Raw genomic sequence first — 20,986 nt, 5'->3', positions numbered from 1 at the left:
TTTACATGTAGTAACTCATTTTAATCTTCAGTCTGGACACATTGAGGTTTGCTCAGGATGACATGGCTCGGAAGTAACGAAGCCTGAATTTGAACCCAAGACAGGCCGAAGGGCTCAAGATCTGGAGCAGTATGTTCAACCATCTTCCTGAGAAGTTTTCTCATCAAATTTTGAGGATTATATGAGCTAAGAATACAGAGGGCTTGGCCTATAGTGGTCAAAAACTATTATCATTATTACAATTATTCTAGAAGCCTCAGACTCTGCCCTAGAGGGCATGAAGTCCAGCTGGAGGGACAGTGGAGAATAATCAAACCCAGAGCCAGAGAGGCAAGGACTGAACCAGTCACTGACGCATGTTCCTGGCCACCATGTTCCGGGCGGTAACGCACGAGTCCCAGGAGGCGGCTCTGCCTGCTCTCTCCCTCACACAGCGCTCCTTGCACCGCCTGCAGCTCAGGGTCAAGGCAAACCAAAAGGGAGCCGGGCCCCAGGCCTCGCCCAACCCAGCCCACCCCACCTGCCCTGCCCTGCCCTGCCCCACCCCGCCCTCACCCACACAGATTCACTCTGTGGTTTCACTTCTCGCACCCTTCCTCATCTGTGAAATGGGGAGAGTAACCCCCAACGTCACAGGGGGTGGGAGGATAACTGAGTATTTAAAGCACCCGGCAGAGAGTCCAGGACTAACTGCTTAGTATGTACAGGTTTCCATCTCCCCCTGAAGGCACAGAGAGAGAGAGGCAAGCAGACAGACACGTAGACACCTGCCATTCCACTTCCCAAGGCCAGGCACGGCAGGCCCTGGGGCTGGGAGCTCGGCACCCGCAGGGAAGGATATGATGATGCAGTACTCCCCCTCAGCCAGGGTCTCCTGGATCGCCACAGACTGGTCCATGCTGGCCCCTGCTGAGCAGACACGCCCCGGGGGAGGGCAGATGGGAGCCCCTTAGGTCAACAAGTCACTCAGGAGGTTCTGGAGCTGCCTGAGGGAGGGCTGGGGGCAGGGAGGAGGGGCTCTGTGCTGGGAGAAGGCGGAGGAGGCCCCATCCGCTCCCTCCTCCTCCCCCTCCCCCTTCCCCTGAGAATGAGCCTTTTAGTTTCTAGGGAGAGGGGCCATCCCTTTGCCCCCGGTGAGAGGTACAATTTGCTGTACCGCCCTTTGTCTTGAAGGGCATCCAGTCGCTTCTAAGTGGGGTCCAGTCTATTTGTTGGACGTGGGGTGCCTTGTCCCATTACTGGAGAGGAGGACAAGTCCTATTGCTCCTGGGATGGGGCTCTGCCTTCCTTTTTGGGGAGCAGTATTAGTCCTGCTGGCACCTCTCTTGGCAGTGTCAGGGGTGTATCTGCACGTATCTCAGGAAGGGAGCTCTCATCCTAAACAAGGACCCCAGTTCTGTCCCTTTTTCCCTGGAGATGGGAAAGTGTCCCGTTACTCCTTGGCCCTCCCCCAGCCCAGCAGGCCCCATTGCGTCAGCCGAAGGCCGAGAGTGTCCGGCTCTGACAGCATCAGGACAGGGGTCCCAGCCCTTAGCTTGCCCAGTCCCTCCTGCCCAGCCCCGCCCTGGTTTCCCTGCTCCGCACCTGCTCCCACACCCCTGCCATCGCCACCTACCTCCTGAGCTGTCACCGCTGCTGGGTGTGCGGAACACCGCGGCCCCGGGACCCAGCCAGAGACTACATTTCCCAGAAGCCCCCACGCCACACGACGGTCAGCCAGTCTGCAAGGCCCAGCCTGCCCACGCCAGTGCGGGGGTGGGGTGGGGTCCTCCCTGCCCCCGTTAACTCCTTAGGTCTTGGGCTACCCTGGGCTCCCTATTCCGGAAAGATTTTCCTAAGTACTTGCCCTCGGCTCACCCTCGGTCCTGGAAGTCATGGGGCCAGAGCTCCCCTCTCAGGGCCTGGAAGGAAGATGGTCACTTTAAGGAAAAACACTTTCTCAGTTTCATCCTCAACTCCTCTCACTCCAGGCAGGCCAACACTGGCCTCTACTGGAACGCTTCCTCCCCAGCTAACTACCCCATCCTAGCTTAAAGGAGAACAACACTGTGAAGAACCACTACACCATTTTCCAGGTGTAGAAACTGAGGCTCAGAGACATTAAGCAATTTGACCAAGGCCTCGCACCTAGCAAAGTGGCAAAATTGGGCCTCAACTGAAAGTGTGACTCCAACTTCTGTGCCATGGACACTGCCACATGCCTCCCTTTCCCCCCCTAAGCCTCAGCGCTGTGTGTGTGAGGTGTGTGTGACAGGAGCACCTGGTCCCGCCCGCCTCATGGGGCTGTTTGGGGATAAAGGATGAGAATGCACATTGTAAAGGGTGTGATCCTGTTCATATGCAGTACTGTGCCGAGGCTCTATCCTCTCTCCTTCTCAGGGAGGAAAGAGTTCAGGGGAGGGGGCCACTCAGCTCTCAGGACAGCCTGAGGCTGTACTTTGCTGTTCTCCGGCCCCTTCCCCCAATTCACTGGCCACAGGCACCCGGGCAAGGTCTTCCTCCTTTGGGGCCTCGATTTCCCACCTAAGATAAGCAGGCTGCTCCAGATGGACAAAAAGGGCTCAGATCAGGGAGTCATGACCGGCCTCTCCCAGCCTATTGGCCATTTCACTAAGCTGTAAGCTCCCTGAGGACAGGCTGTATCTTTTCCTCATCACCCCAGGGTAGTTTCTGGGACACAGTTGACCCTCAGAAATGTTTATTGAATTAGTGAATTATCTTAATGAATACTTTCTCTCAAGCTTTGACCCAAACTAAAGGGTAAGTGCAGGGGAAAGAGTGAGCATGTGACTTCTAACCCATCCTCACTCCTTTTCCCTAAGCTTAGAGTTGCTGCCTTAGTGACCAGTTCAAGTTTGTATACGCAAACCTCTTCCAGAAACAGACATCACCTTCTTCCCAATCTTCTTCTTTTCCTGGAAATATCCACAGCATAAATGGAGCTCAAGTTTATTTGAATTTGGTTTCAAAGCTGCGTGGGGGATGAGGAGAAAGGGGATTGATTTAGACCCTTAAAGATAAAGGGGGTGGTGGTCATTGCAGGAAAGCAGGGGAACCCCAATTCCAGCCCCCCTCTTTGTGTCAAAGTCTGGGGAGGATCTGGGAAAAGTAGACAGGACTGGGCATTTTTATAGATGAAGAAACTGTCCCTGCAGGACTTTGGGGTCCTCCTACTTGATGGGGGTCAGACAGGAGACTGTTCTGTTTTTCCAGACAAATCCCAGCCTCTCCTTGGGAATGGGGCTAAGGCCCTGTCCCCGTGGAGAGCATCATGTTCAGGCCTAGGCCCTGGGAGCCTCTAGCACAGAGTTGTGGACTTGATAAATCCCTCTCACTAAAGATACAGCTACAAGGACTTCCCTGGTGGCACAATGGTTAAGAATCCGCCTGCCAATGCAGGGGACATGCGTTAGAGCCCTGGTCCGGGAAGATCCCACATGCCGCGGAGCAACTAAGCCCGTGCGCCACAACTACTGAGGCTGCGCTCTAGAGCCCACGAGCCACAACTACTGAGCCCGCACGCCACAGCTACTGAAGCCCGCACGCCTAGAGCCCGTGCTCCTCAACAAGAGAAGTCACTGCAATGAGAAGCCCGTGCACTGCAACGAAGAGTAGCCCCCGCTTGCCACAACTAGAGAGAAGCCCGCGCACAGCAACGAAGACCCAATGCAGCCAAAAATAAATAAATTAAAATAAATAAATGTGTTTTTTTTAATTAAAAAAAAAGATACAGCTACAGGAATCAGAGCTGGGGGTGGGCCTGGGGACTTGCAGGGCCTATGGGACCTTCCTGCCTGCCGCTCCCTGACTGCTGAGCGAAGGAACAGCAGCAGAGCGCCAGCCAGGGTCCAGGGCAGGGGGCTCCTTGTGGCCCCTGGTGCGGCCCCGTTGAAGCGGAGGTTCTCATCCAGCTGGAGGCAGCTGCCTGAGGCTGAGGCTTGGCAGCACTCCTGGTAGCAGGGCTGAGCCACAGCCCTGTGACACCTGGGCGTCCCTGTCACGCAGGCCTGGCTGCGCCCTGCAGTGTAGCCTGAGCTGAACCGTTTCAGCTGCAAGAAGAGCTGAGACCGTTCATCCTCCCCTTGCCTTCGTCCCCCATTCACAGAGACAAAAAATGTTAAGTTGGGTTGTGGGCTGAGCTGAACTTCCTTGGACCCCTCTCTCCACCCCCATGAGGCCAGCCAGCCCGTCCCCAGAGAACATACAGGGTGATCAGAAACAAGGGGGCATGTCACAGACACTTGGAAGATTCCAGCCACTGCCTTGGATTTCAGCATAATGTGGAGCTCAGAGGGTCGAGCAGCCTGGCCCTCAGCAGGTCTAGCTCCAGCCCGATTCGGCTGCTGACCCATTAGTCGAGCGGGGGAGAAGAGAGACCTGCAGTTCTGAGGGAGGGCAGCACCCAACCTTGGAGCACTGCAGGGGCCCACCTCACAGAAGTCCAAGCCCTCGGGGCACTCGGCCACAGCTTTCTGCCTTGGCAGGAGATTTTTCCCCTTGAAGAGAGAGTGAAGGGAAGGGTAAGGGGTGTGGAGCCCTGTGAGCTCCAGACAGAGGCGGGGCTGGAGCCCCATCCTGCCTGTCCCACTGGCCCCAGCCACAGCCACCCCTCGCTGTCCATTCCTGCTTCCACTTCCCAGAGCAGGCAGATGTGGACAGACACTCATGTTTCTCTTGGGGGCTGGCAGGGTGGTGGTCACCAGTGGTGGAGTGGGAAGTGTCTTTTCCTCTGGGATGGTCAGGTGGCCTAGGCCTGGGAGCAGACCAGAGCTGTCTGGGGAAGGGCTATAACACGTCTGCTGGGGGACAATTCCTCTGCAAAGCCCCAGGCCGCCCCCCAGGGGAGGGCATCTTGTGTGTGGACTTCACAACCTGAAACTCTCCCATCTCTGCCACCTGGAGACGCACAGGAACTTGCTCTGGCTTCCTTGGAGCTTGTGGGGAGGAGAGCACTGGCCCAGCTGGGCGGGGAAAGGTGGCGAGTCGGAAGGGGAAAATCCAGAAGGGGTGGGGCACTGAGGAGGAGGGTAGACCTCAAAGCTAAGGGTCAGCCCGACAAGGTTGGGGTGTTGATAGAGGCTGGGGAGGTTGGGGAAAACAGCTCAGGTGTTGGGGGCCTGTCAGAGGGTGGGCTCAGAGCTGGGCGCTAGTGGGTGGGAAAGGCTCAGGGCTGGGGACAGGTGGGGCGGGGCTCAGAACTTATGGGGCCAATGGGAGGAAGAGTCAGAGTGGAGGGCAATGGAGGAGGGGCTTGGAGTTGGAGGACCACGGAGGAGGGGTTCAGAGCTGCAGGCTAGGGGGATTGTCTCACCCGAGGCCGACTGGTTGAGCTCCAGGCAGAGTGGGCCGCCACTGCAGCACTGCAGAGAGCCGGGTCGGGGCTAGAGGCCTGCAGGTAAGGGCTGGGGCTGGTTTCATTTCTCCCCTCACAACTGAGGCTGCACCAGGCCATATAGTGGGAAGCGTTGAGTTGGATCAGCTGGGTAAAGAGAGTGCCTGCGAGTCCAGGGGGATGGGGGGTGGCCAGCCAGTCCCGGGCCATATCTCAACTCTCAGGGCAACCCAAACACCAACTCCTCTCTCTTCCGCTTCAGCACCTCCCTCCCAGCACCTTACTGGAGGTACCTGAATGTCACACCCCTTCCAACCCTGCAGCAGCCCCTCCTGGCAGCATCCTGCCTGGTCCCCCACAGCAGCCCTACCCCTGCACTCGCAGTAGCTCTCCCCTGCGCTGCACTCTGCTCTTTGGTTGAAAGGCTCTGCTTCCCGGTTTGCACGCCTCTCCATAGCAGTGGAAGCTATGGAACATCTGTGGGAGGGTTTGAACGCTGTGGCCCTCTTCCCACAGGTGAAGGCATCCAGGAGGCTCTCTCCTCCTTCACAGACTGCTTTGCCGCTTACCTGGACAGGAGCGGGGGTCAGCTGGCTTCTCACCAGGTTCTGGGCTACCAGTAGGACCTGCAGGAGGACTGGCAGGAGGAAAAGGAGAGAGGAGACCACTGCAGGAAGCAACCAGCTCAAGAGTCAAGGTTAAGGAAAGGTCATACAGCGGTTAAGTAGAAGGGGCCACGACACAGGTGAAAAGAAGGGATAGCCTCAAGGCCCAGGAGCAGTCACAGGTTAGGGTTGGTCACCTGGACCAGGAAAGGCTGAGGTCCCTGGGCTTAGGACAGCTACCTCTGAGCAAAGCAGCCTGATGGCTACTACCGGACACAGACATCTTCTGAGAGGTAGGCCAGGAGCCCGAGAGAGTGAGGGACTGGTCCTGGGCAGCCCAGGGGAGGGCTGCAAACAGAGATTCCCATTACTACGCTATGCAAAGGAGTAAACTAAGGCTGGGAGCAGGGGGGTCAACTTGTATGGAATAAGGGGTCCCAGGGGCTGGGCTTTTGCTTCCCGCAAGTCATACTTTCAGAGTGACATTGAGGCAGGCACAAAGGGGCCTGCAGCCTGGTAACGGCCCCTTTGAGAGTAAATGTTGTTGTTGGCATGGCAACAGCAGCATCCCAGGCCCGAGGGGAGACAGAGCTGGAGCAGGTGCAGTGACAGGAAATAGACATCCGGTGCTTCTGATGTGGCCTCATTTGCCTCTGACATCAGAAGCTGCTGGGGGTGGGGAGTGGCGGGTGATGGGCTTCCTCAGAACCCAGGGCAGGGAAATGCTGGGTCACAGAGAGGGTCAGAAGTCAGGGCTCCCCTTGTCCAGATTCTTCAGGGTTCAGACCCAACCCTGTTTCTAAATCAGAGGTGAGCTAAGGGCAGGAGGTACCTCTCAGACCCTGGATAGCTGGATGCCAGCTCTGGTTCCCCCAGGACGAAGGGATCAGATCTGTAAGGGTCTGCTAAGCCCAGGTTCAAGTTTTTCCATGCGAGGCAGAAAACTGCTGGAGATGGGAGAGGGGGACCTTATTCCCATCTTCCCGCCCAACCCTGGGAGGCTGAGCACAGCCCAGCCCCCAGATTTCCCAGGGCTAACAGGGCATGTTTCCCTGCCGTCAAGGGTTGGCCCTCCATCAGCACCTGGATCTCACAGGTGATGGCTGCCAGGGTGATGTGATACAGAGGAGAGCCTGGACCCTGTCTGGGCCAGGCTGGGCCCCTTCTGGCCATGGTCTTTAATGCATGAGTGGGGCTGTGCTCAGAATCCTGGGTGCAGAGGTGAGGCAGGGTAGGACCCCTTGGCAATAGGGGCCACTTCTCTCTCCACCCTCACCCCTCTTTACTACCAGGAGCCTCAGCCCCTCCATTGCTCCCTCCCCTCCAACGCTACACTCAAGAAGTGTTCTCATCCAGTTAACACCTCTCAAGGGGACTTCAGTCTCCAAAGGCAAATAGGTCAAGAAGGGGGCCCAAAGGTTCTCCCCAGCCCCTGTGTCCTTGTGAAAGGAAGGACGCAAGCCTCCCACACAGCCCCTTTCCCGCTTCCTGGTTGGGACAGCTGAGGCTGGAGGGACAGCTCAGGAGTGTGAGGGAAGCAGACCATCAGAAAGCCGGGCGAAGCTTAGACGGTTCCTTGGTATCTGTGCTAGTTCTGGCTCCTTGCCCATCTACTTTAGTCTGTGCATGTCTCCATAAATAGAACATTCCCAGTATTCCCCGAGCCCCACCCCATCCCAGCTGTAGACCTACCTGCGCACCTGAAGGTGTGGAGGGCAACCAGCGTGTGTGCCTGAGTCAGGGAGGCTGCAAGCGCAGCCCCTGGAAGCTGGCAGCTGCCCCTCCTCCCCTCCAGTCATCTGTTAGCTCTGGCAGTTCCCTCTGATGCTGCTGCCACCAGGGACACAGGCAAAAGAAGGAAGCACAGCTGATGTCCAGACTGAAGCCAGAGGGAGAAAATAAAGTCAACTGGCAGATAGAAGGACCCCACTGGAACGTGTCTTATCTGTGAGATGAGAAACCCAGCAGGTGGAGCAGGCTCTCAGAAGAGATGAGAGGGATGGGAGGCCAGGGTCGTCCCAGGGCCCACCTGCAACGGGAGAACTCTGTCTGTCTGATAGTGGAAAGGGGAGTGGGTGGGGAGAGGTCACAGGCCCATTCCTCCCAAGAGAACTTAGAGATGAGGCTGCCAGCAGGGCAGGATGGAAGGATGAAGGGAGAGGTTATCATCCCAAGGATAAAAAAATGTAAAAACAATGCAGAGGGAAGACAAAAACCTCACCTTTGTCTGACGCTCACTTCCCAACACATGGGTTACTTTTAGGGTGCTCCCTTTGTAGAGCCTTCCAGCACAAGCTGACCCAGCGAGGGGAACAGAAGGGAAGTGGAGGAAAGGGATGACAGTTGAGGCTGGACACAGATTTACTGGATTTCCTCTCAGAGGTAGGGAGAGAGGAGACTCCCGCTTCTGGGAGGTTCATCCCAAGATCAGCCTCTGGGTTCAGCAGGGCCAATCTGGGGGTCAAGCCCAGATTCCTGCCTGGGCTGGGAGGGCAGGCAGAGTCCTGCAGTTGCTCTGATGGAGCAGTTTCCTCCTTGAAAAGTGAGCTGAATCATCTGTTCCTGGCAGGCAGTGCCCTGGCAGAGGTTCAGACTCCAGGTCTAAAGGAGAGATTCTCATAAGACTCAGGAACCAAGGATGCACTTCTGGGGATTCATGAGCCCCTGAAATTGTGTGCAAGAATGTATATGCAGGGACTTCCCTGGCAGTCCAGCGGTTAACACTCCCCGCTTCCACTGCAGTGGGCGCAAGTTTGATCCCCGGTGGGGAAACTAAGATCCCGCATGCCATGCAGCACTGCCAAAAAAAAAAAAAGTATATGCAAGCGTACTTTTCTAAGGAGAAAGTCCACAGTTATCTTCGTATTTCCAGAGGAATCTATGATCCTTAAAAAAGATTAAGAACTACCGACATAAACCCAGGAAGAGCACCACTCCGCTCTCCTTAGCCTAGTAAGGGGGCTCAGCTGTAATCCTGTTCTTCTTATAGCAGACCCCTGAAGGCCAGACTTCAGGGAGCCACCTCTGGGGAGAACCACTGCTTCTTTCTTTCTTTCTTTATTTTAAAATATTTATTTATTTATATAAATTATTTTGGCTGTGCTGGGTCTTAGTTGCGGCATGCGGACTTCTGGCGGCATGTGGGATCTAGTTCCCAGACCAGGGATCAAACCCGGGCCCCCTGCCTTGGGAGCGGGCAGTCTTACCCGCTGGACCACCAGGGAAGTCCCGAGAACCACTTCTGACTGATGCAAGTTTGCAGGCACCTCCTGAGTAACTCTGTGCCCCTCAGGGCTGGGTGGAGCTGGCCACACAACTCTTCCAGCTGGCCCAGGTGTTACTGCACCTCCTTACCTCTGGGTCTGCTCCCACCATCTCACATCCATTTAATTCTCAAGATTTGCAAACCTAGCTGTGCCTGGCACGTGGAAGGCACTAAAAAATATTTGGATGAATGTAACAAATGAACAAAAGGAGTCTCCGCCCCCGCCAGGGGCTTGTTTCCTCCCAGGCACCTCTGGCTCAGTTCACAGGATGACTAGTTATCTGGGCAAGGATGATGGCAGGACTCCACAGAACCTGGTCCCACCGCCCCTCCGCACTGTAAAGAAAACAAACGGGCTCTTGGAACGCTCCATTGATTGACCTTGCCGTCCCAGGTACCCACTCCTGAAGAGGGGGCTCAGAGGAATGTGACGGTGGGAAAGCATCAGGTGTGTCCCTGGGGAGGCCTGATGCTGCTACTGCCCCAGCTGGAAGGCTGGAGAGACATCCCCTCCCATGTTCACCATTTCCCAGGCTTTAACTCTCTTCTCAAAAGGCAATGTCTCCTTGCACTTTGGGCCTATTTTCAGTTACCAATGTTTTTAGTTGGCTCAATTAGGTTTTATTATCCATTCGCTCTGCTTTAGAAACTCAGGCTCTGGCGAGGTTGTCCAACTGGGGTTTTAAGCAACTGGAGGAGCCAAAGTACAAATGAACATGTGAGGAGTTGCCCAAGGGATGGGTTGAGCCAGTAAGGAAAATCCCAACTTGGTGGTGAAGCCCTACTCATGGAGATAACTAGGGCAATAGATGAGTGTGAGGGAAAGGCCAGCTCTGGAGCTGGGATCTGTCCAAGCAGACGTATAAGTAGATATATTACAAACAAACTGAAGGTCTGGGTGCTGAGGGGCAAAGGGGCCCTCTGGGGAATCCTGTTCTGGCCCCGGCCCTGGCCTTCAGATGACTGTGCTGAGGGCAGATCAGGGCCCCCTGGCTCCCCTAGTTCTTTCCCTTTGGGATCTGAATCCCTCAGATTCAGATCCTGAGGCAGCTGCTCAACTCCACCCAAATCTTGGCTATCTGGGCTTGGAGAACACAAGAATATTAGCCACTTCTCAGTCAAGGAAGGATCCCATGGAAGACAAAGGGAGACCAAAGCCTCTTGTTCTGAAGTAGCAAGCAGGTGAAGTCAGTGCTGGTCTTAGTTTCACTGTGTGCCAGGCTGCTGAGGCTTAGAGAAGGGGCAGGGCAGCAGGCCCATTCCAAAACAGCCCAAGTCCTTCCTTTATGCAAATAAAAAGGCAACCCTGGTGCCACAACTTTGTCCTTAGCAGAGGTCCTGGCTCACCCTCCCCATCTTTCCCTAGTACAGTATGCGCACGAATGGCTGACTCAACTGAGGGCAGGGCTTATCCTGGGGTGATGCTCATTTGGAGAAGTGGCAGCAAATGGGGGTGGGGAATGAGGCTAAGTCAGAATTACCCAGCATAATATATGTAACATAACAGGCGCTCATTAAACTTCAGTTGCTACTGAAGATCGTGAGAAAGAGGTAGGGAGGTGTTAAGAACTAGAGGACTGAATTAGTACATAATCCCGGGCTTCAGAACAAGACACATTCAGAACAAGGGCTGGTTTTATTTTCCAACAGAATCTTTTTTAATATAAAACAAAGATAAAACACACCTCAACCCTGCAATATGCCAGCATGCCTTGCTTCTACAAGATGCATGCTAGTCCGTAAGACTAAGTAGCAAAGAGTCTTTAGGAGCGTTTGGCTGGGAGAAATAGAAAAAGCAGATCTTAAGGAAGATTGGGCTAGCCCCACAGCTGAGAAACATCCCTGAACACTAGAGCAGTCCTTGTCTTTTCAGATCCTCGTACGTCTTCTTATTCACAACATTCCCACTGGAGTCTTCGTACTCTTCCTAAAAGGGAAGAGGAACACCATTAGCTACACCTCCTGGGAGAAATGTTTGGAGCCAACCTCTGGATACCTGAGCTCACCCTGGCCTGATTCCATGCCATTCGTCTAAGACAGCCTTTCTCAACTGGGGTTCTGCTCTATTGCTCACAGCACCTATTAGACATCTAGGATGGTACCAATTATGACCGATCCTTGTGCCTATCTGAGAAAATAGTTCATTCAAATCACTGCGTTTAAGATGAGGAACCCTGGTTGAGAAAGGCTCACTTAAGACATGGTTTTCAAATGGTTCCCAAGAATCCTAGGTTTCTGCCTAAGAGACCACTACAGGGGATGAAAAGCCAAGGCTGAGCCTCTCCACATCCAGAGCGGTTCTGCTTTTTTCTATTTTATTTACTGGAGTTCTACATTACTGTCTGAAAAAGGCTTTGCTGCTAAAAAAAGGGACACTGAAAACCACTGACCTAAAAGAGAAGCAGCAGCTACTGTACCTCACACACACATCATTCCTCATCTCTGAAATCTGTTCAGGATGACTATCTCAGGACCAAGGATAGCTCCCCACCACAGGAGAAGGTCATCTCTCATCAGATGCTCTCCTCAAAGGATATCTAATGTGTGACATGGAGTCTCAACTTCTTAGCTTATGAATCCTCACGGCAGGACAAGACACAGGGCACTCCTGCTTGCCACTTCAAAACTTCAGTGGGAGAATATAACCTGTCTTAAGACACAGATTTAAAGTCTGACACATTTAATTTAATATCACCAATGAGTTAGGCTTACAAGTCAAGAGCCAATTATAGATATTGTCACATTACACTTACTACTGCAGTGAACCAGGGACCATCTCTTACCTCCCTTCTACATGGTGAGGGAGCTGTCACTTGATGCTCTCCCTGATGCTACGTGAGCACTCACCTCAGTGTCAGGCTGCCATCGTTCCGACGCCTTCTGCAGTTTCAGCTTGGCCCACACTGCAGGACGAGAAATGATCAGCAATCAGATTCCACTGAGTATCTACTGGGTACAAGGTGTTACAACACATTCCTCATTAGGATCCCCCTGAGTGCCTGCCCTTGAGACTTCTACCTGCCCCAAACTGGTATTTTGGTTCTGGATCACCTGTGGACAAACCCCTTTCATTGCAAAATTTACCATAATGTTTCTTTGCTGTAAAATAAAAGTTGGATCAAATCTAACCAAAGACCTCTTAGAATTGAGAACTGATACTCTCAAAGGAAAAAGATAATGTGGTACAACGTATAGGAATTATTAGAAAAAGTGACCTTACTGTATTAAAGTTCATAATAGAAGAGACTGAGAACACTAGACCTTGTCAAATATGTCTATTTAAAGTCTGCTGCATAAGCTCTATTTACAATAGCCAGGACATGGAAACAACCTAAGTGCCCATCATCGGATAAAGAAGATGTGGCACATATATACAATGGAATATTACTCAGCCATAAAAAGAAATGAAATTGAGCTATTTGTAATGAGGTGGATAGACCTAGAGTCTGTCATACAGAGTGAAGTAAGTCAGAAAGAAGAAGACAAATACCGTATGATAACACATATATATGCAATTTAAGAAGAAAAAAAAAATGTCATGAAGAACCCAGGGGTAAGACAGGAATAAAGACACAGACCTACTGAAGAACGGACTTGAGGATATGGGGAGGGGGAAGGGTGAGCTGTGACAGGGCGAGAGAGAGTCATGGACATATACACACTAACAAACATAAGGTAGATAGCTAGTGGGAAGCAGCCGCATGGCACAGGGATATTGGCTCGGTGTTTTGTGACAGCCTGGAGGGGTGGGATAGGGAGGGTGGGAGGGAGGGAGACACAAGAGGGAAGAGATATGGGGATATATGTATATGTATAACTGATTCACTTTGTTATAAAGCAGAAGCTAACACACCATTGTAAAGCAATTATACCCCAATAAAGATGTTAAAAAAGATAAAATAAAATAAAAATAATAATAAAGTCTGCTGCACATATTTCAAAAACTTCAGAGGAAAAAAAAAGTGAAATATCATGGCCAAAGAGTCTGAAAGATAAGATGGTTCAACAAACACTGAAGACATTAAAACGAGAATTCTGACAGTTCAATAACTAATTATTCCAAAGATCACGAAATGGGGAAGACATCTACAGACACCACCATAGCTTCAGAGGGAGGGGATCAAACACGTACAAAGACAGGACAGATAACAAAACTAGGGAAAGAACAACTTAAACCTGTAAGAATGGTGTCAGGAAGGTGCACCCTTAGAACAAAGAGCTATGTGGAGCAGATGGGACAGGTCTGCTGCTACAGAGATAAGATGATAAAATATTAACAGATTACAGTGAAAAGGAACAATTACTTGATTCTTATATCCCTTCACATTTCCCATCAAGTAGAACAATCTCTAAACTTGACCACACTTTAAAAAAAAAAATTTTTTTGGCCATACCGCATGGCATGCGGGATCTTAGTTCCCGGGATCGAACCCATACCCTCCACATTGGAAGGCGGAGTCTTAATGACCAGGATGACTAGGGAATTAATAAACTTGACATGATTAGAAGGTATATCCTATAGAGGAAGTTGAAGTCTAAGATGGGTGAAGAAATAGTAAATGAGACAACATGTAAGAAAGTACTTAGCTCTGTGCCTGGTGTACAGGCGCTCAACTAATCATCTTTTCTTTCCTTGCTAATTGCCTTAAATTAGCTGAAGTCTTCAGGCCCAGATAATATGCACATTACAAAGGAATGGAGAATTTACCACGTGCCAGGGCAGGGCCTTATCATATTCTTTGTCCCGGCCATTCAGGAATCCAACCCAGAATGGTTCGAAAATACCAGATATCAGAAAGGCTGTCATGATTTTCTTTTCTTTTTTTTAAGACAGAGTGTGGGCCATCTCAGAAGGTGAGAGGCCCCGAAATACAGGGTGGTTAGTTTTTTTTTTAATAAATTTATTTATTTTATTTATTTATTTTTGGCTGTGTTGGGTCTTTATTGCTGTGCGCAGGCTTTCTCTAGTTGAGGCAAGCGGGGGCTACTCTTCATTGCAGTGCGCGGGCTTCTCATTGCGGTGGCTTCTCTCATTGTGGAGCACGGGCTCTAGGCACGCGGGCTCAGTAGTTGTGGCTCATGGGCTCTAAAGCGCAGGCTCAGTAGTTGTGGCACACGGGCTTAGTTGCTCCGCAGCATGTGGGATCTTCCCGGACCAGGGATCGAACCTGTGTCCCCTGCATTGGCAGGCGGATTCTCAACCACTGTGCCACCAGGGAAGCCCCTGTCATTATTTTCTTAAAGAAAAAAGTGGATGTAGGAAACTGGAGCAGTGAGGGAGATGTTACTCTTCAGAGGAATCTGAAAACAATTAGAAAAAAATGGAACCACCTCTGGGCGCCAGCGTGAGTTCACTAAGAATAAGTGAGGCAAATTAATTTGAATTTCCTATTTTTGATGGGATAGTGCTGACCTGATAAAAGGTATAGACACAGGATATCATGATTTTAGCAAAGCGATTGCTCTCACAGGCAATGTCCCTAGAGTTCATGAAAACATTGTAACTCTCATGATACTGCCATTAAACAAGATGGTGTATTTGAACCTGATGCTATTAGTTTATTAGTTTAGTAGACTTATACCTAGTGAATATTGGTCAATTGTGACCAACCACCTAAATGGGGAATCTCTGGTGGCAATTCCATAGGGCTCTTTCTTAGCTGTCTTTTGTTCACCTTAAAAAAAATCGTAAGTCTGGAACGATGGAATGATTAAAATAATAAATTTATAAGTGAAATCCTTCATTTAAGTAAAAAAAACAAAAAACCTACTGTAACTTAAATGACAGTACTGAATCTCTCCCTCCTTGCTAAAAGCGCCAAAAGGAAAACTTCAACAGAATGATCTAAAACAAAGACAAGCAAATCCAGTGTGACAGCTGTGTCAACGGTTACTTCCTTGCCCACTCCCATTAGGGAACACATCTTCCCAAGGTGTTCTGGAAGGAGCAGTCCTGGTCTAACAAGTAGCTATTTTTGCTGCCAGCTACTGAAAAGACAGCTGACTGGACTACAGATGTCACCTGACCCAGCTGCACCTACCTATTGTCTTTCCCAGATATTAGAAATTGGGACACTGAGAGACTGAGCTGGATGATGGCAGGCTCTGAAAACTGAGAAAGGTCATACAGGGCAAGGGCTAGAGTTGTCTTCATTGTGAGCTAAGGCTTAAAGAGAAGACACAAGGAAGTGGAGAAGGCATACATGTAGAGGCAAGCACAGCTGGATAAGCATATACTTGCTAACATGATGGAGGGCATGGAGTTAGGTTTTAATTGGTTCTCTTCCTCATAACCAAAAATCCTTAAGATGTCTAGTTTTGATACTTTCAAAAAACCCCAAACCCAAAACCACACACAAAATCCAGGTTTAATAGAAAATAACTATTCCACCGATAGGAAAAGAAGAAAAATTGCAGAAACTCTACAGAATAGAATTAACTTTGATTTCATAATTGATTGGCGCCTACTATTAGTGAGACACCTGAGATAAAGTCTGTCATGATCTTGTGGGAGTCAAGATATATAAAACCATCTATCTGTTACTGAAAGTCCTAAAGGAAGACAGAGAGTTAATCTAAGATACTTAAAGGGAGGAATAATCCCTGGGAAAAGAAAGGGAGGGGGAAGGTGATGATAAATTTGTAATAAACCTATAAATGATCTATTGGGGGGGATGAGAAGAGAAAGTGATAATTGAGATAGAAGTGAAACTACAAATGCTTCTATTGAGATAGAAGTGAAACTACAAATGTAGAGAACCTACAAATATTAGAACCTACAAATATTCAAGGGAAGTCATGATGGGTGGAAATGATACAATAAATCAAAGAAGTGGTAATAATAATAATATGCATATAACAGAAATTGATAAACCTAGACACCTGAATAAGGAGATAAATATTGAAAACAATATGGATAATGGAAAAATCATGAACCTGCCAATAATATTCTGGAAAAAAAATTAAGTTTTCTAAAAATCTTTGTATGGCTAAAGAGAAAATGCATAAAGTTTTTTCTGGAATACACCTTAATGATCATCTCAAAAACATCTACTTGATGATGATTTAAAAGAAGGCAGGATAGCACTGTGGAAAGAGAAGAGACTGCTGTAGAACAGACATGGGTTTGCTCCATGGCTTTCTTCCACTTACATGCTATGTGACTTTGAAAAACTTACCTCATTTTCCTCTTCTGGAAAATATGGGGGACCTCCTACATCACTGGTTGCTCTGAAGATTAAATGAGTGTAAAAATCTCCTATTTACCTGGCATACACCAGGCACCTGGTAAATGGTAGCTAGTAATAGTAAGATTAAACTCCAAATGAAAAGATAAGGGTGACTTCGGATCTCACGCCTCAGACTCTGCAGAGGAGCCCACAAGTGAAGCTGATAATGATGGCAGCTTATGCTTCTTCACTGAATACATTCTACCCTGTGGTCAGACAGGCTGTAGCACTTGACCTGCATTATCTCATTTAAACTTTGAGACAACTCTCTGAAGTAGATATATCAATATTATTACCACCCACATTTGATGGATAAGGAACTAAAAGACCTAACTTGTCCTGTGTCCCATAGCCAGTAAGTAAGCGGTGGAGCCATGATTTGGACCCTAACCAGTGGCCTCTCCAGAGTCTGCACACTTAACCACCACATGAAACTATATTAGGAATGTGGTTTTGAACCAACTTTACCCTTGAAGCAGAACATATGAAAACATATAAAACTTGACAGAATCCATCAACCAAGTCCTAGGGAAAAAGATCATGACAAGACGTAATGGAAGTAAAACCTACTATGCATAAAATAAATAAGTTACAAGGATATAGCACAGGGAATAGAGCCCATATTCTATAATAACTATAAATGCAGTGTGATATTTAAAAATACTGAATCACTATACTGTACACGTGAAACATATAATGTTGTAAATCAACTATACTTCAATTAAAAAAAAGTGAAATAAAAGAGATAATGGCCATCTGAAAGCAGAAGAAACACTTTTATAAACAAGGTGATAAGGATATTGATAGATCTGAGATTAAAGACATAATGTCTCCAAAATCACTATGAGGGCAAGACGTACAGAATTTACACTGCTTCAGGCCATCCAGATATAATCATCTCCTATAAATAACTCAACTAATAATACATATTAATAATAATAGAAATTTGTAGTAGAAAGAAACTATTAGATGAAACATTAAAAGACTTCCCTGGTGGCACAGTGGTTAAGAATCCACCTGCCAATGCAGAGGACATAGGTTCAATCCCTGGTCTGGGAAGATCCCACATGCCGTGGAGCAACTAAGCCCATGCGCCACAACTACTGAGCCTGCACGCCACAACTACTGAAGCCCGCGCACCCTAGAGCCTGTGCACCACAACTACTGAAGCCTGCACACTCTAGGGGCTGTGTGCCGCAACTACTGAGGTCCGCACGCCTAGAGCCCATGCTCCGCAACAAGAGAAGCCACCGCACCGCAACAAAGAGTAGCCCCTGCTCACTGCAACTAGAGAAAGCCCGCACGCAGCAATGAAGACCCAACACAGCCAAAAAACAAAGAAACATTAAAGTTAGAAATGTTAGAAGGCTACCTGTCAAAGAAATAGCTTCAAGTCTACTATATAATCTATGTAAGTGAGAAATCTAACAAGATAACCTTTCCAGCAAAGGAGTTAAATATAAATAGATCAATTAATACACATTGTAAAGAGCTTAATATCCCTATACAAGGATAAGCACTGATGACTGGGGTAAAAAAGAGCCCACATTTGCTGCCAAAATTTTGATAACTGGGGAAATGGTCTAAGTCTATTACAATAGAACAAACAAGCTATCAGGTAATGGGAATTTCGAAAAGAAAATGGGAGTGATCAATAAGGTTACAATACAATATTGAGTTTATGTGGCTCAAATAACACAAATTAAAATATACACAAAACTGGCAGAAATGCAAGAGACAAAGCTTAATTACAACTGGAAATGTAAACATGTCTTTATCAGAATTCAAAAGAAATAGATGTAAGTATGAAATTAAAAACCTGAAAACTGCAGGAAATTTAAACAGCCTACAGGTGGAGAGACATACTTCCTTTCAGGTATACACAAATATTTAACAAATCACTGACTATATACTTGGACACAAAGATAAAATACATTCTAAAGGCAGAAATTCTGTAACTTACTGCATGGACCAAGAAAAAAAAAAAAAGAAACAATGAAAGAATCAGTGCTTTTAAAAATAATTACTGAATTATTCTTTAAAACTCAGAAACAACCTCTTTAATAAACAAAGCTCTAAATATAACATATCAATAACGGATATTTCCAATGGATTCCTAACAGAATGATGACTAGTTCTAAATGCCTGTATTAGAAAGAATAAAGAACAAAAACAAGAAAGTTCTTGACTAACCAAAGCAATTTTGAGAAATAAAAATAGTGCTAGAGGTATCACACTCCCTGACTTCTGACTATACTATAAAGCTACAGTAATCAAAACAGTATGGTAGTGGCACAAAAACAGACACCTAGATCAATGGAACAGAATACAGAGCCCAAAACAAACCCATACACTTACGGTCAATTAACCTATGACAAAGGAGGCAAGAATATACAGTGGGGAAAAGATAGTCCCTTCAATAAGTGGTGCTGGGGGACTTCCCTGGTGGTCCAGTGTCTAAGACTCCACGCTCCCAATGCACGGGGCCTGGGTTCAATCCTTGGTCAGGGAACTAGATCCCACATGCCGCAACTAAGAGTTCAAATTCTGCAACTAAAGATCCCGCATGCCTCAATGAAGACCTGGTGCAGCCAAATAAATAAATAAATATATATCTTTTAAAAAGTGGTGCTGGGCTTCCCTGGTGGTGCAGTGGTTGAGAGTCTGCCTGCCGATGCAGGGGACATGGGTTTGTGCCCCAGTCCAGGAGGATCCCACATGCCGCGGAGCAGCTAGGCCCGTGAGCCATGGCCACTAAGCCTGCGTGTCCGGAGCCTGCGCTCCGCAACGGGAGAGGCCGCAGGAGTGAGAGGCCCGCGTACCGCCAAAAAAAAAAAAAAAAAAAGTGGTGCTAGGAAAACTGGACAGCTACATGTAAAAGAACAAAATGAGAACATTTTCTCACATCACATACAAAAATAAACTCAAAATGGATTAAAGACCTAAATGTAAGACCAGAAACCATAAAACTCATAAAAGAAAACAGACACAGAACACTGTATGACATAAATTGTAGCAAAATTTTTTTTGATCTGTCTCCTAAGGCAAAGAAAACAAAAGCAAAATAAATTAAACTTAAAAGCTTTTGCACAGCAAAGGAAATCATTAACAAAATGAAAAGACAACCTACTGAATGGGAGAAAATATTTGAAAATGATATGACTGATAAGGGATTAATATTCAAAATATGTAAACAGCTCATACAACTCAACAGCAAAAAAACAAACAACCTGGTTAAAAAATGGGCAGAAGATCTGAATAGACATTTTTCCAAAGAAGACATACAGATGGCTAACAGGCACATGAAAGATACTTAACATCACTAATCATCAGAGAAATGCAAATCAAAACCACAATGAAACATCACACCTGTCAGGACAGCTGTCATCAAAAAGACCAGATAACAAATGTTCACAAGGATACGGAAAAAGGGAACCCTTATACTGTTAGTGGGAATGTAAATTGGTGCAGCCACTATGGAAAACAGTATGGAGGTTCCTCAAAAAACTAAAGACAGGGCTTCCCTGGTGGCGCATTGGTTGAGAGTCCACCTGCCGATGCAGGGGGCACGGGTTCGTGCCCCGGTCCAGAAAGATCCCACATGCCATGGAGCGGGTAGGCCCATGAGCCATGGCCGCTGAGCCTGCGCGTCCAGAGCCTGTTCTCTGCAACAGGAGAGGCCACAACAGTGAGAGGCCCGCGTACCGTCAAAAAAAAAAACAAAAACAAAAACTAAAAACAGAAGTACCGCATGATCCAGCAATTCTACTCCTAGATATGTATCAGAAGAAAACAAAAATACTAATTCAAAAAGATACATGCACTCCCAACATTCATAGCAGCATTATTTACAATAGCCAAGATATGGAAGCAACCTAGTGTCCATCAACAAATGAATGAATAAAGAAGATGTGGTGTATGTATACAATGGAATACTACTCAGCTATAAAAAAGGATGACATTTTGCCATTTGCAACAACATGGATGGACCTGGAGGGTATTATGCTTAGTGAAATAAGTCAGACAGAGAAAGACAAGTACTGTATGTTATCACTTACATGTGGAATCTAAAAAATAAAACAAAACAAGTGAAGATACTAAAACAAACAGATTCACAGATATTGAGAACTAGTGGTTACCAGTGGGGAGAGGCAAGGGTCGGGGAGGCAATATAAGGATAGGGAATTAGAGGTACAAACTACAATGTATAAAATAAATAAGCTACAAGGACATATTGTACAACACAGAGAATATAGCCAATATTTTATAACTTTTTTTTTTTTTGCACAGCTTGTGGGATCTTAGTTCCCCAAAAAAGGGACCAAAGACGGGTCCTCAGCAGTGAAAGCATGGAGCCCTAACCAATGGACCACCAGGGAATTCCCCAATATTTTATAACTTTAAATGGAGCATAATCTATAAAAGTTTTGAGTGACTATATTATTCATCTGAAACTAATATCAACTATACCTTGAAAAAAAAGTAAGTTCTTGATTATAGACTTAAAAAAAGCACAAAGAAACAAGATTGAAGAAAATAATAGTAAAAAGGAAAT

The 20,986-nt window shown here is 47.8% G+C and overlaps 3 protein-coding genes across 12 annotated transcripts in view; all 3 read right to left on the bottom strand.

Moving 5' to 3' along the window:
* The window catches only part of INPP5B (inositol polyphosphate-5-phosphatase B), a 47,764-nt gene extending 46,858 nt beyond the window's left edge, over positions 1 to 906 (bottom strand). For 6 of the 7 annotated variants that reach the window (XR_012325898.1, XR_012325900.1, XR_012325904.1 and 3 more), the window contains exons 1-2: positions 842 to 906; positions 355 to 449 (exon numbers count right to left, since the gene is read on the bottom strand). Coding sequence is in view for 4 of the 7 variants with exons in the window: in XM_019938086.2 (XP_019793645.1) it covers positions 355 to 449; positions 842 to 898 (152 nt within the window). In the remaining 3 variants the exon portion in view is untranslated. Of the gene's footprint in view, positions 1 to 354; positions 450 to 767 lie in introns of all 7 variants that reach the window. The other variant, XM_033837734.2, reaches the window with a different exon arrangement.
* Positions 907 to 2,980: 2,074 nt separating this feature from the next.
* LOC141276427 (uncharacterized) lies at positions 2,981 to 9,408 on the bottom strand. Of its 4 annotated transcripts, XM_073791763.1 has the most exons (5): positions 8,159 to 9,406; positions 7,630 to 7,816; positions 5,902 to 5,969; positions 5,312 to 5,479; positions 2,981 to 4,496 (listed from the first exon to the last, which is right to left on the bottom strand). In XM_073791763.1, exons 4-5 carry the CDS (start codon positions 5,450 to 5,452, stop codon positions 3,576 to 3,578), a joined length of 1,062 nt encoding a protein of 353 aa, XP_073647864.1. In that variant the 5' UTR covers positions 5,453 to 5,479; positions 5,902 to 5,969; positions 7,630 to 7,816; positions 8,159 to 9,406; the 3' UTR covers positions 2,981 to 3,575. The 4 variants fall into 4 exon arrangements, with proteins under 4 accessions (XP_073647864.1, XP_073647865.1, XP_073647866.1 ...); XM_073791764.1 differs by having other exon boundaries at positions 5,902 to 7,816; XM_073791765.1 differs by lacking the exon at positions 7,630 to 7,816.
* Positions 9,409 to 10,815: 1,407 nt separating this feature from the next.
* SF3A3 (splicing factor 3a subunit 3) overlaps positions 10,816 to 20,986 on the bottom strand; it is a 29,330-nt gene continuing 19,159 nt past the window's right edge. Inside the window, exons 16-17 of the mRNA XM_019938092.3 lie at positions 12,050 to 12,105; positions 10,816 to 11,129 (exon numbers count right to left, since the gene is read on the bottom strand). Of these exons, the coding sequence (XP_019793651.1) occupies positions 11,052 to 11,129; positions 12,050 to 12,105 (134 nt within the window). The 3' untranslated portion in view covers positions 10,816 to 11,051. The remainder of the gene's footprint in view (positions 11,130 to 12,049; positions 12,106 to 20,986) is intronic.

This window comes from Tursiops truncatus, chromosome 1 (genome assembly GCF_011762595.2).
Source record: "Tursiops truncatus isolate mTurTru1 chromosome 1, mTurTru1.mat.Y, whole genome shotgun sequence".
In the NCBI taxonomy this organism is placed as follows: domain Eukaryota; kingdom Metazoa; phylum Chordata; class Mammalia; order Artiodactyla; family Delphinidae; genus Tursiops; species Tursiops truncatus.
This window is presented reverse-complemented; position numbering and strand designations above follow the sequence as displayed.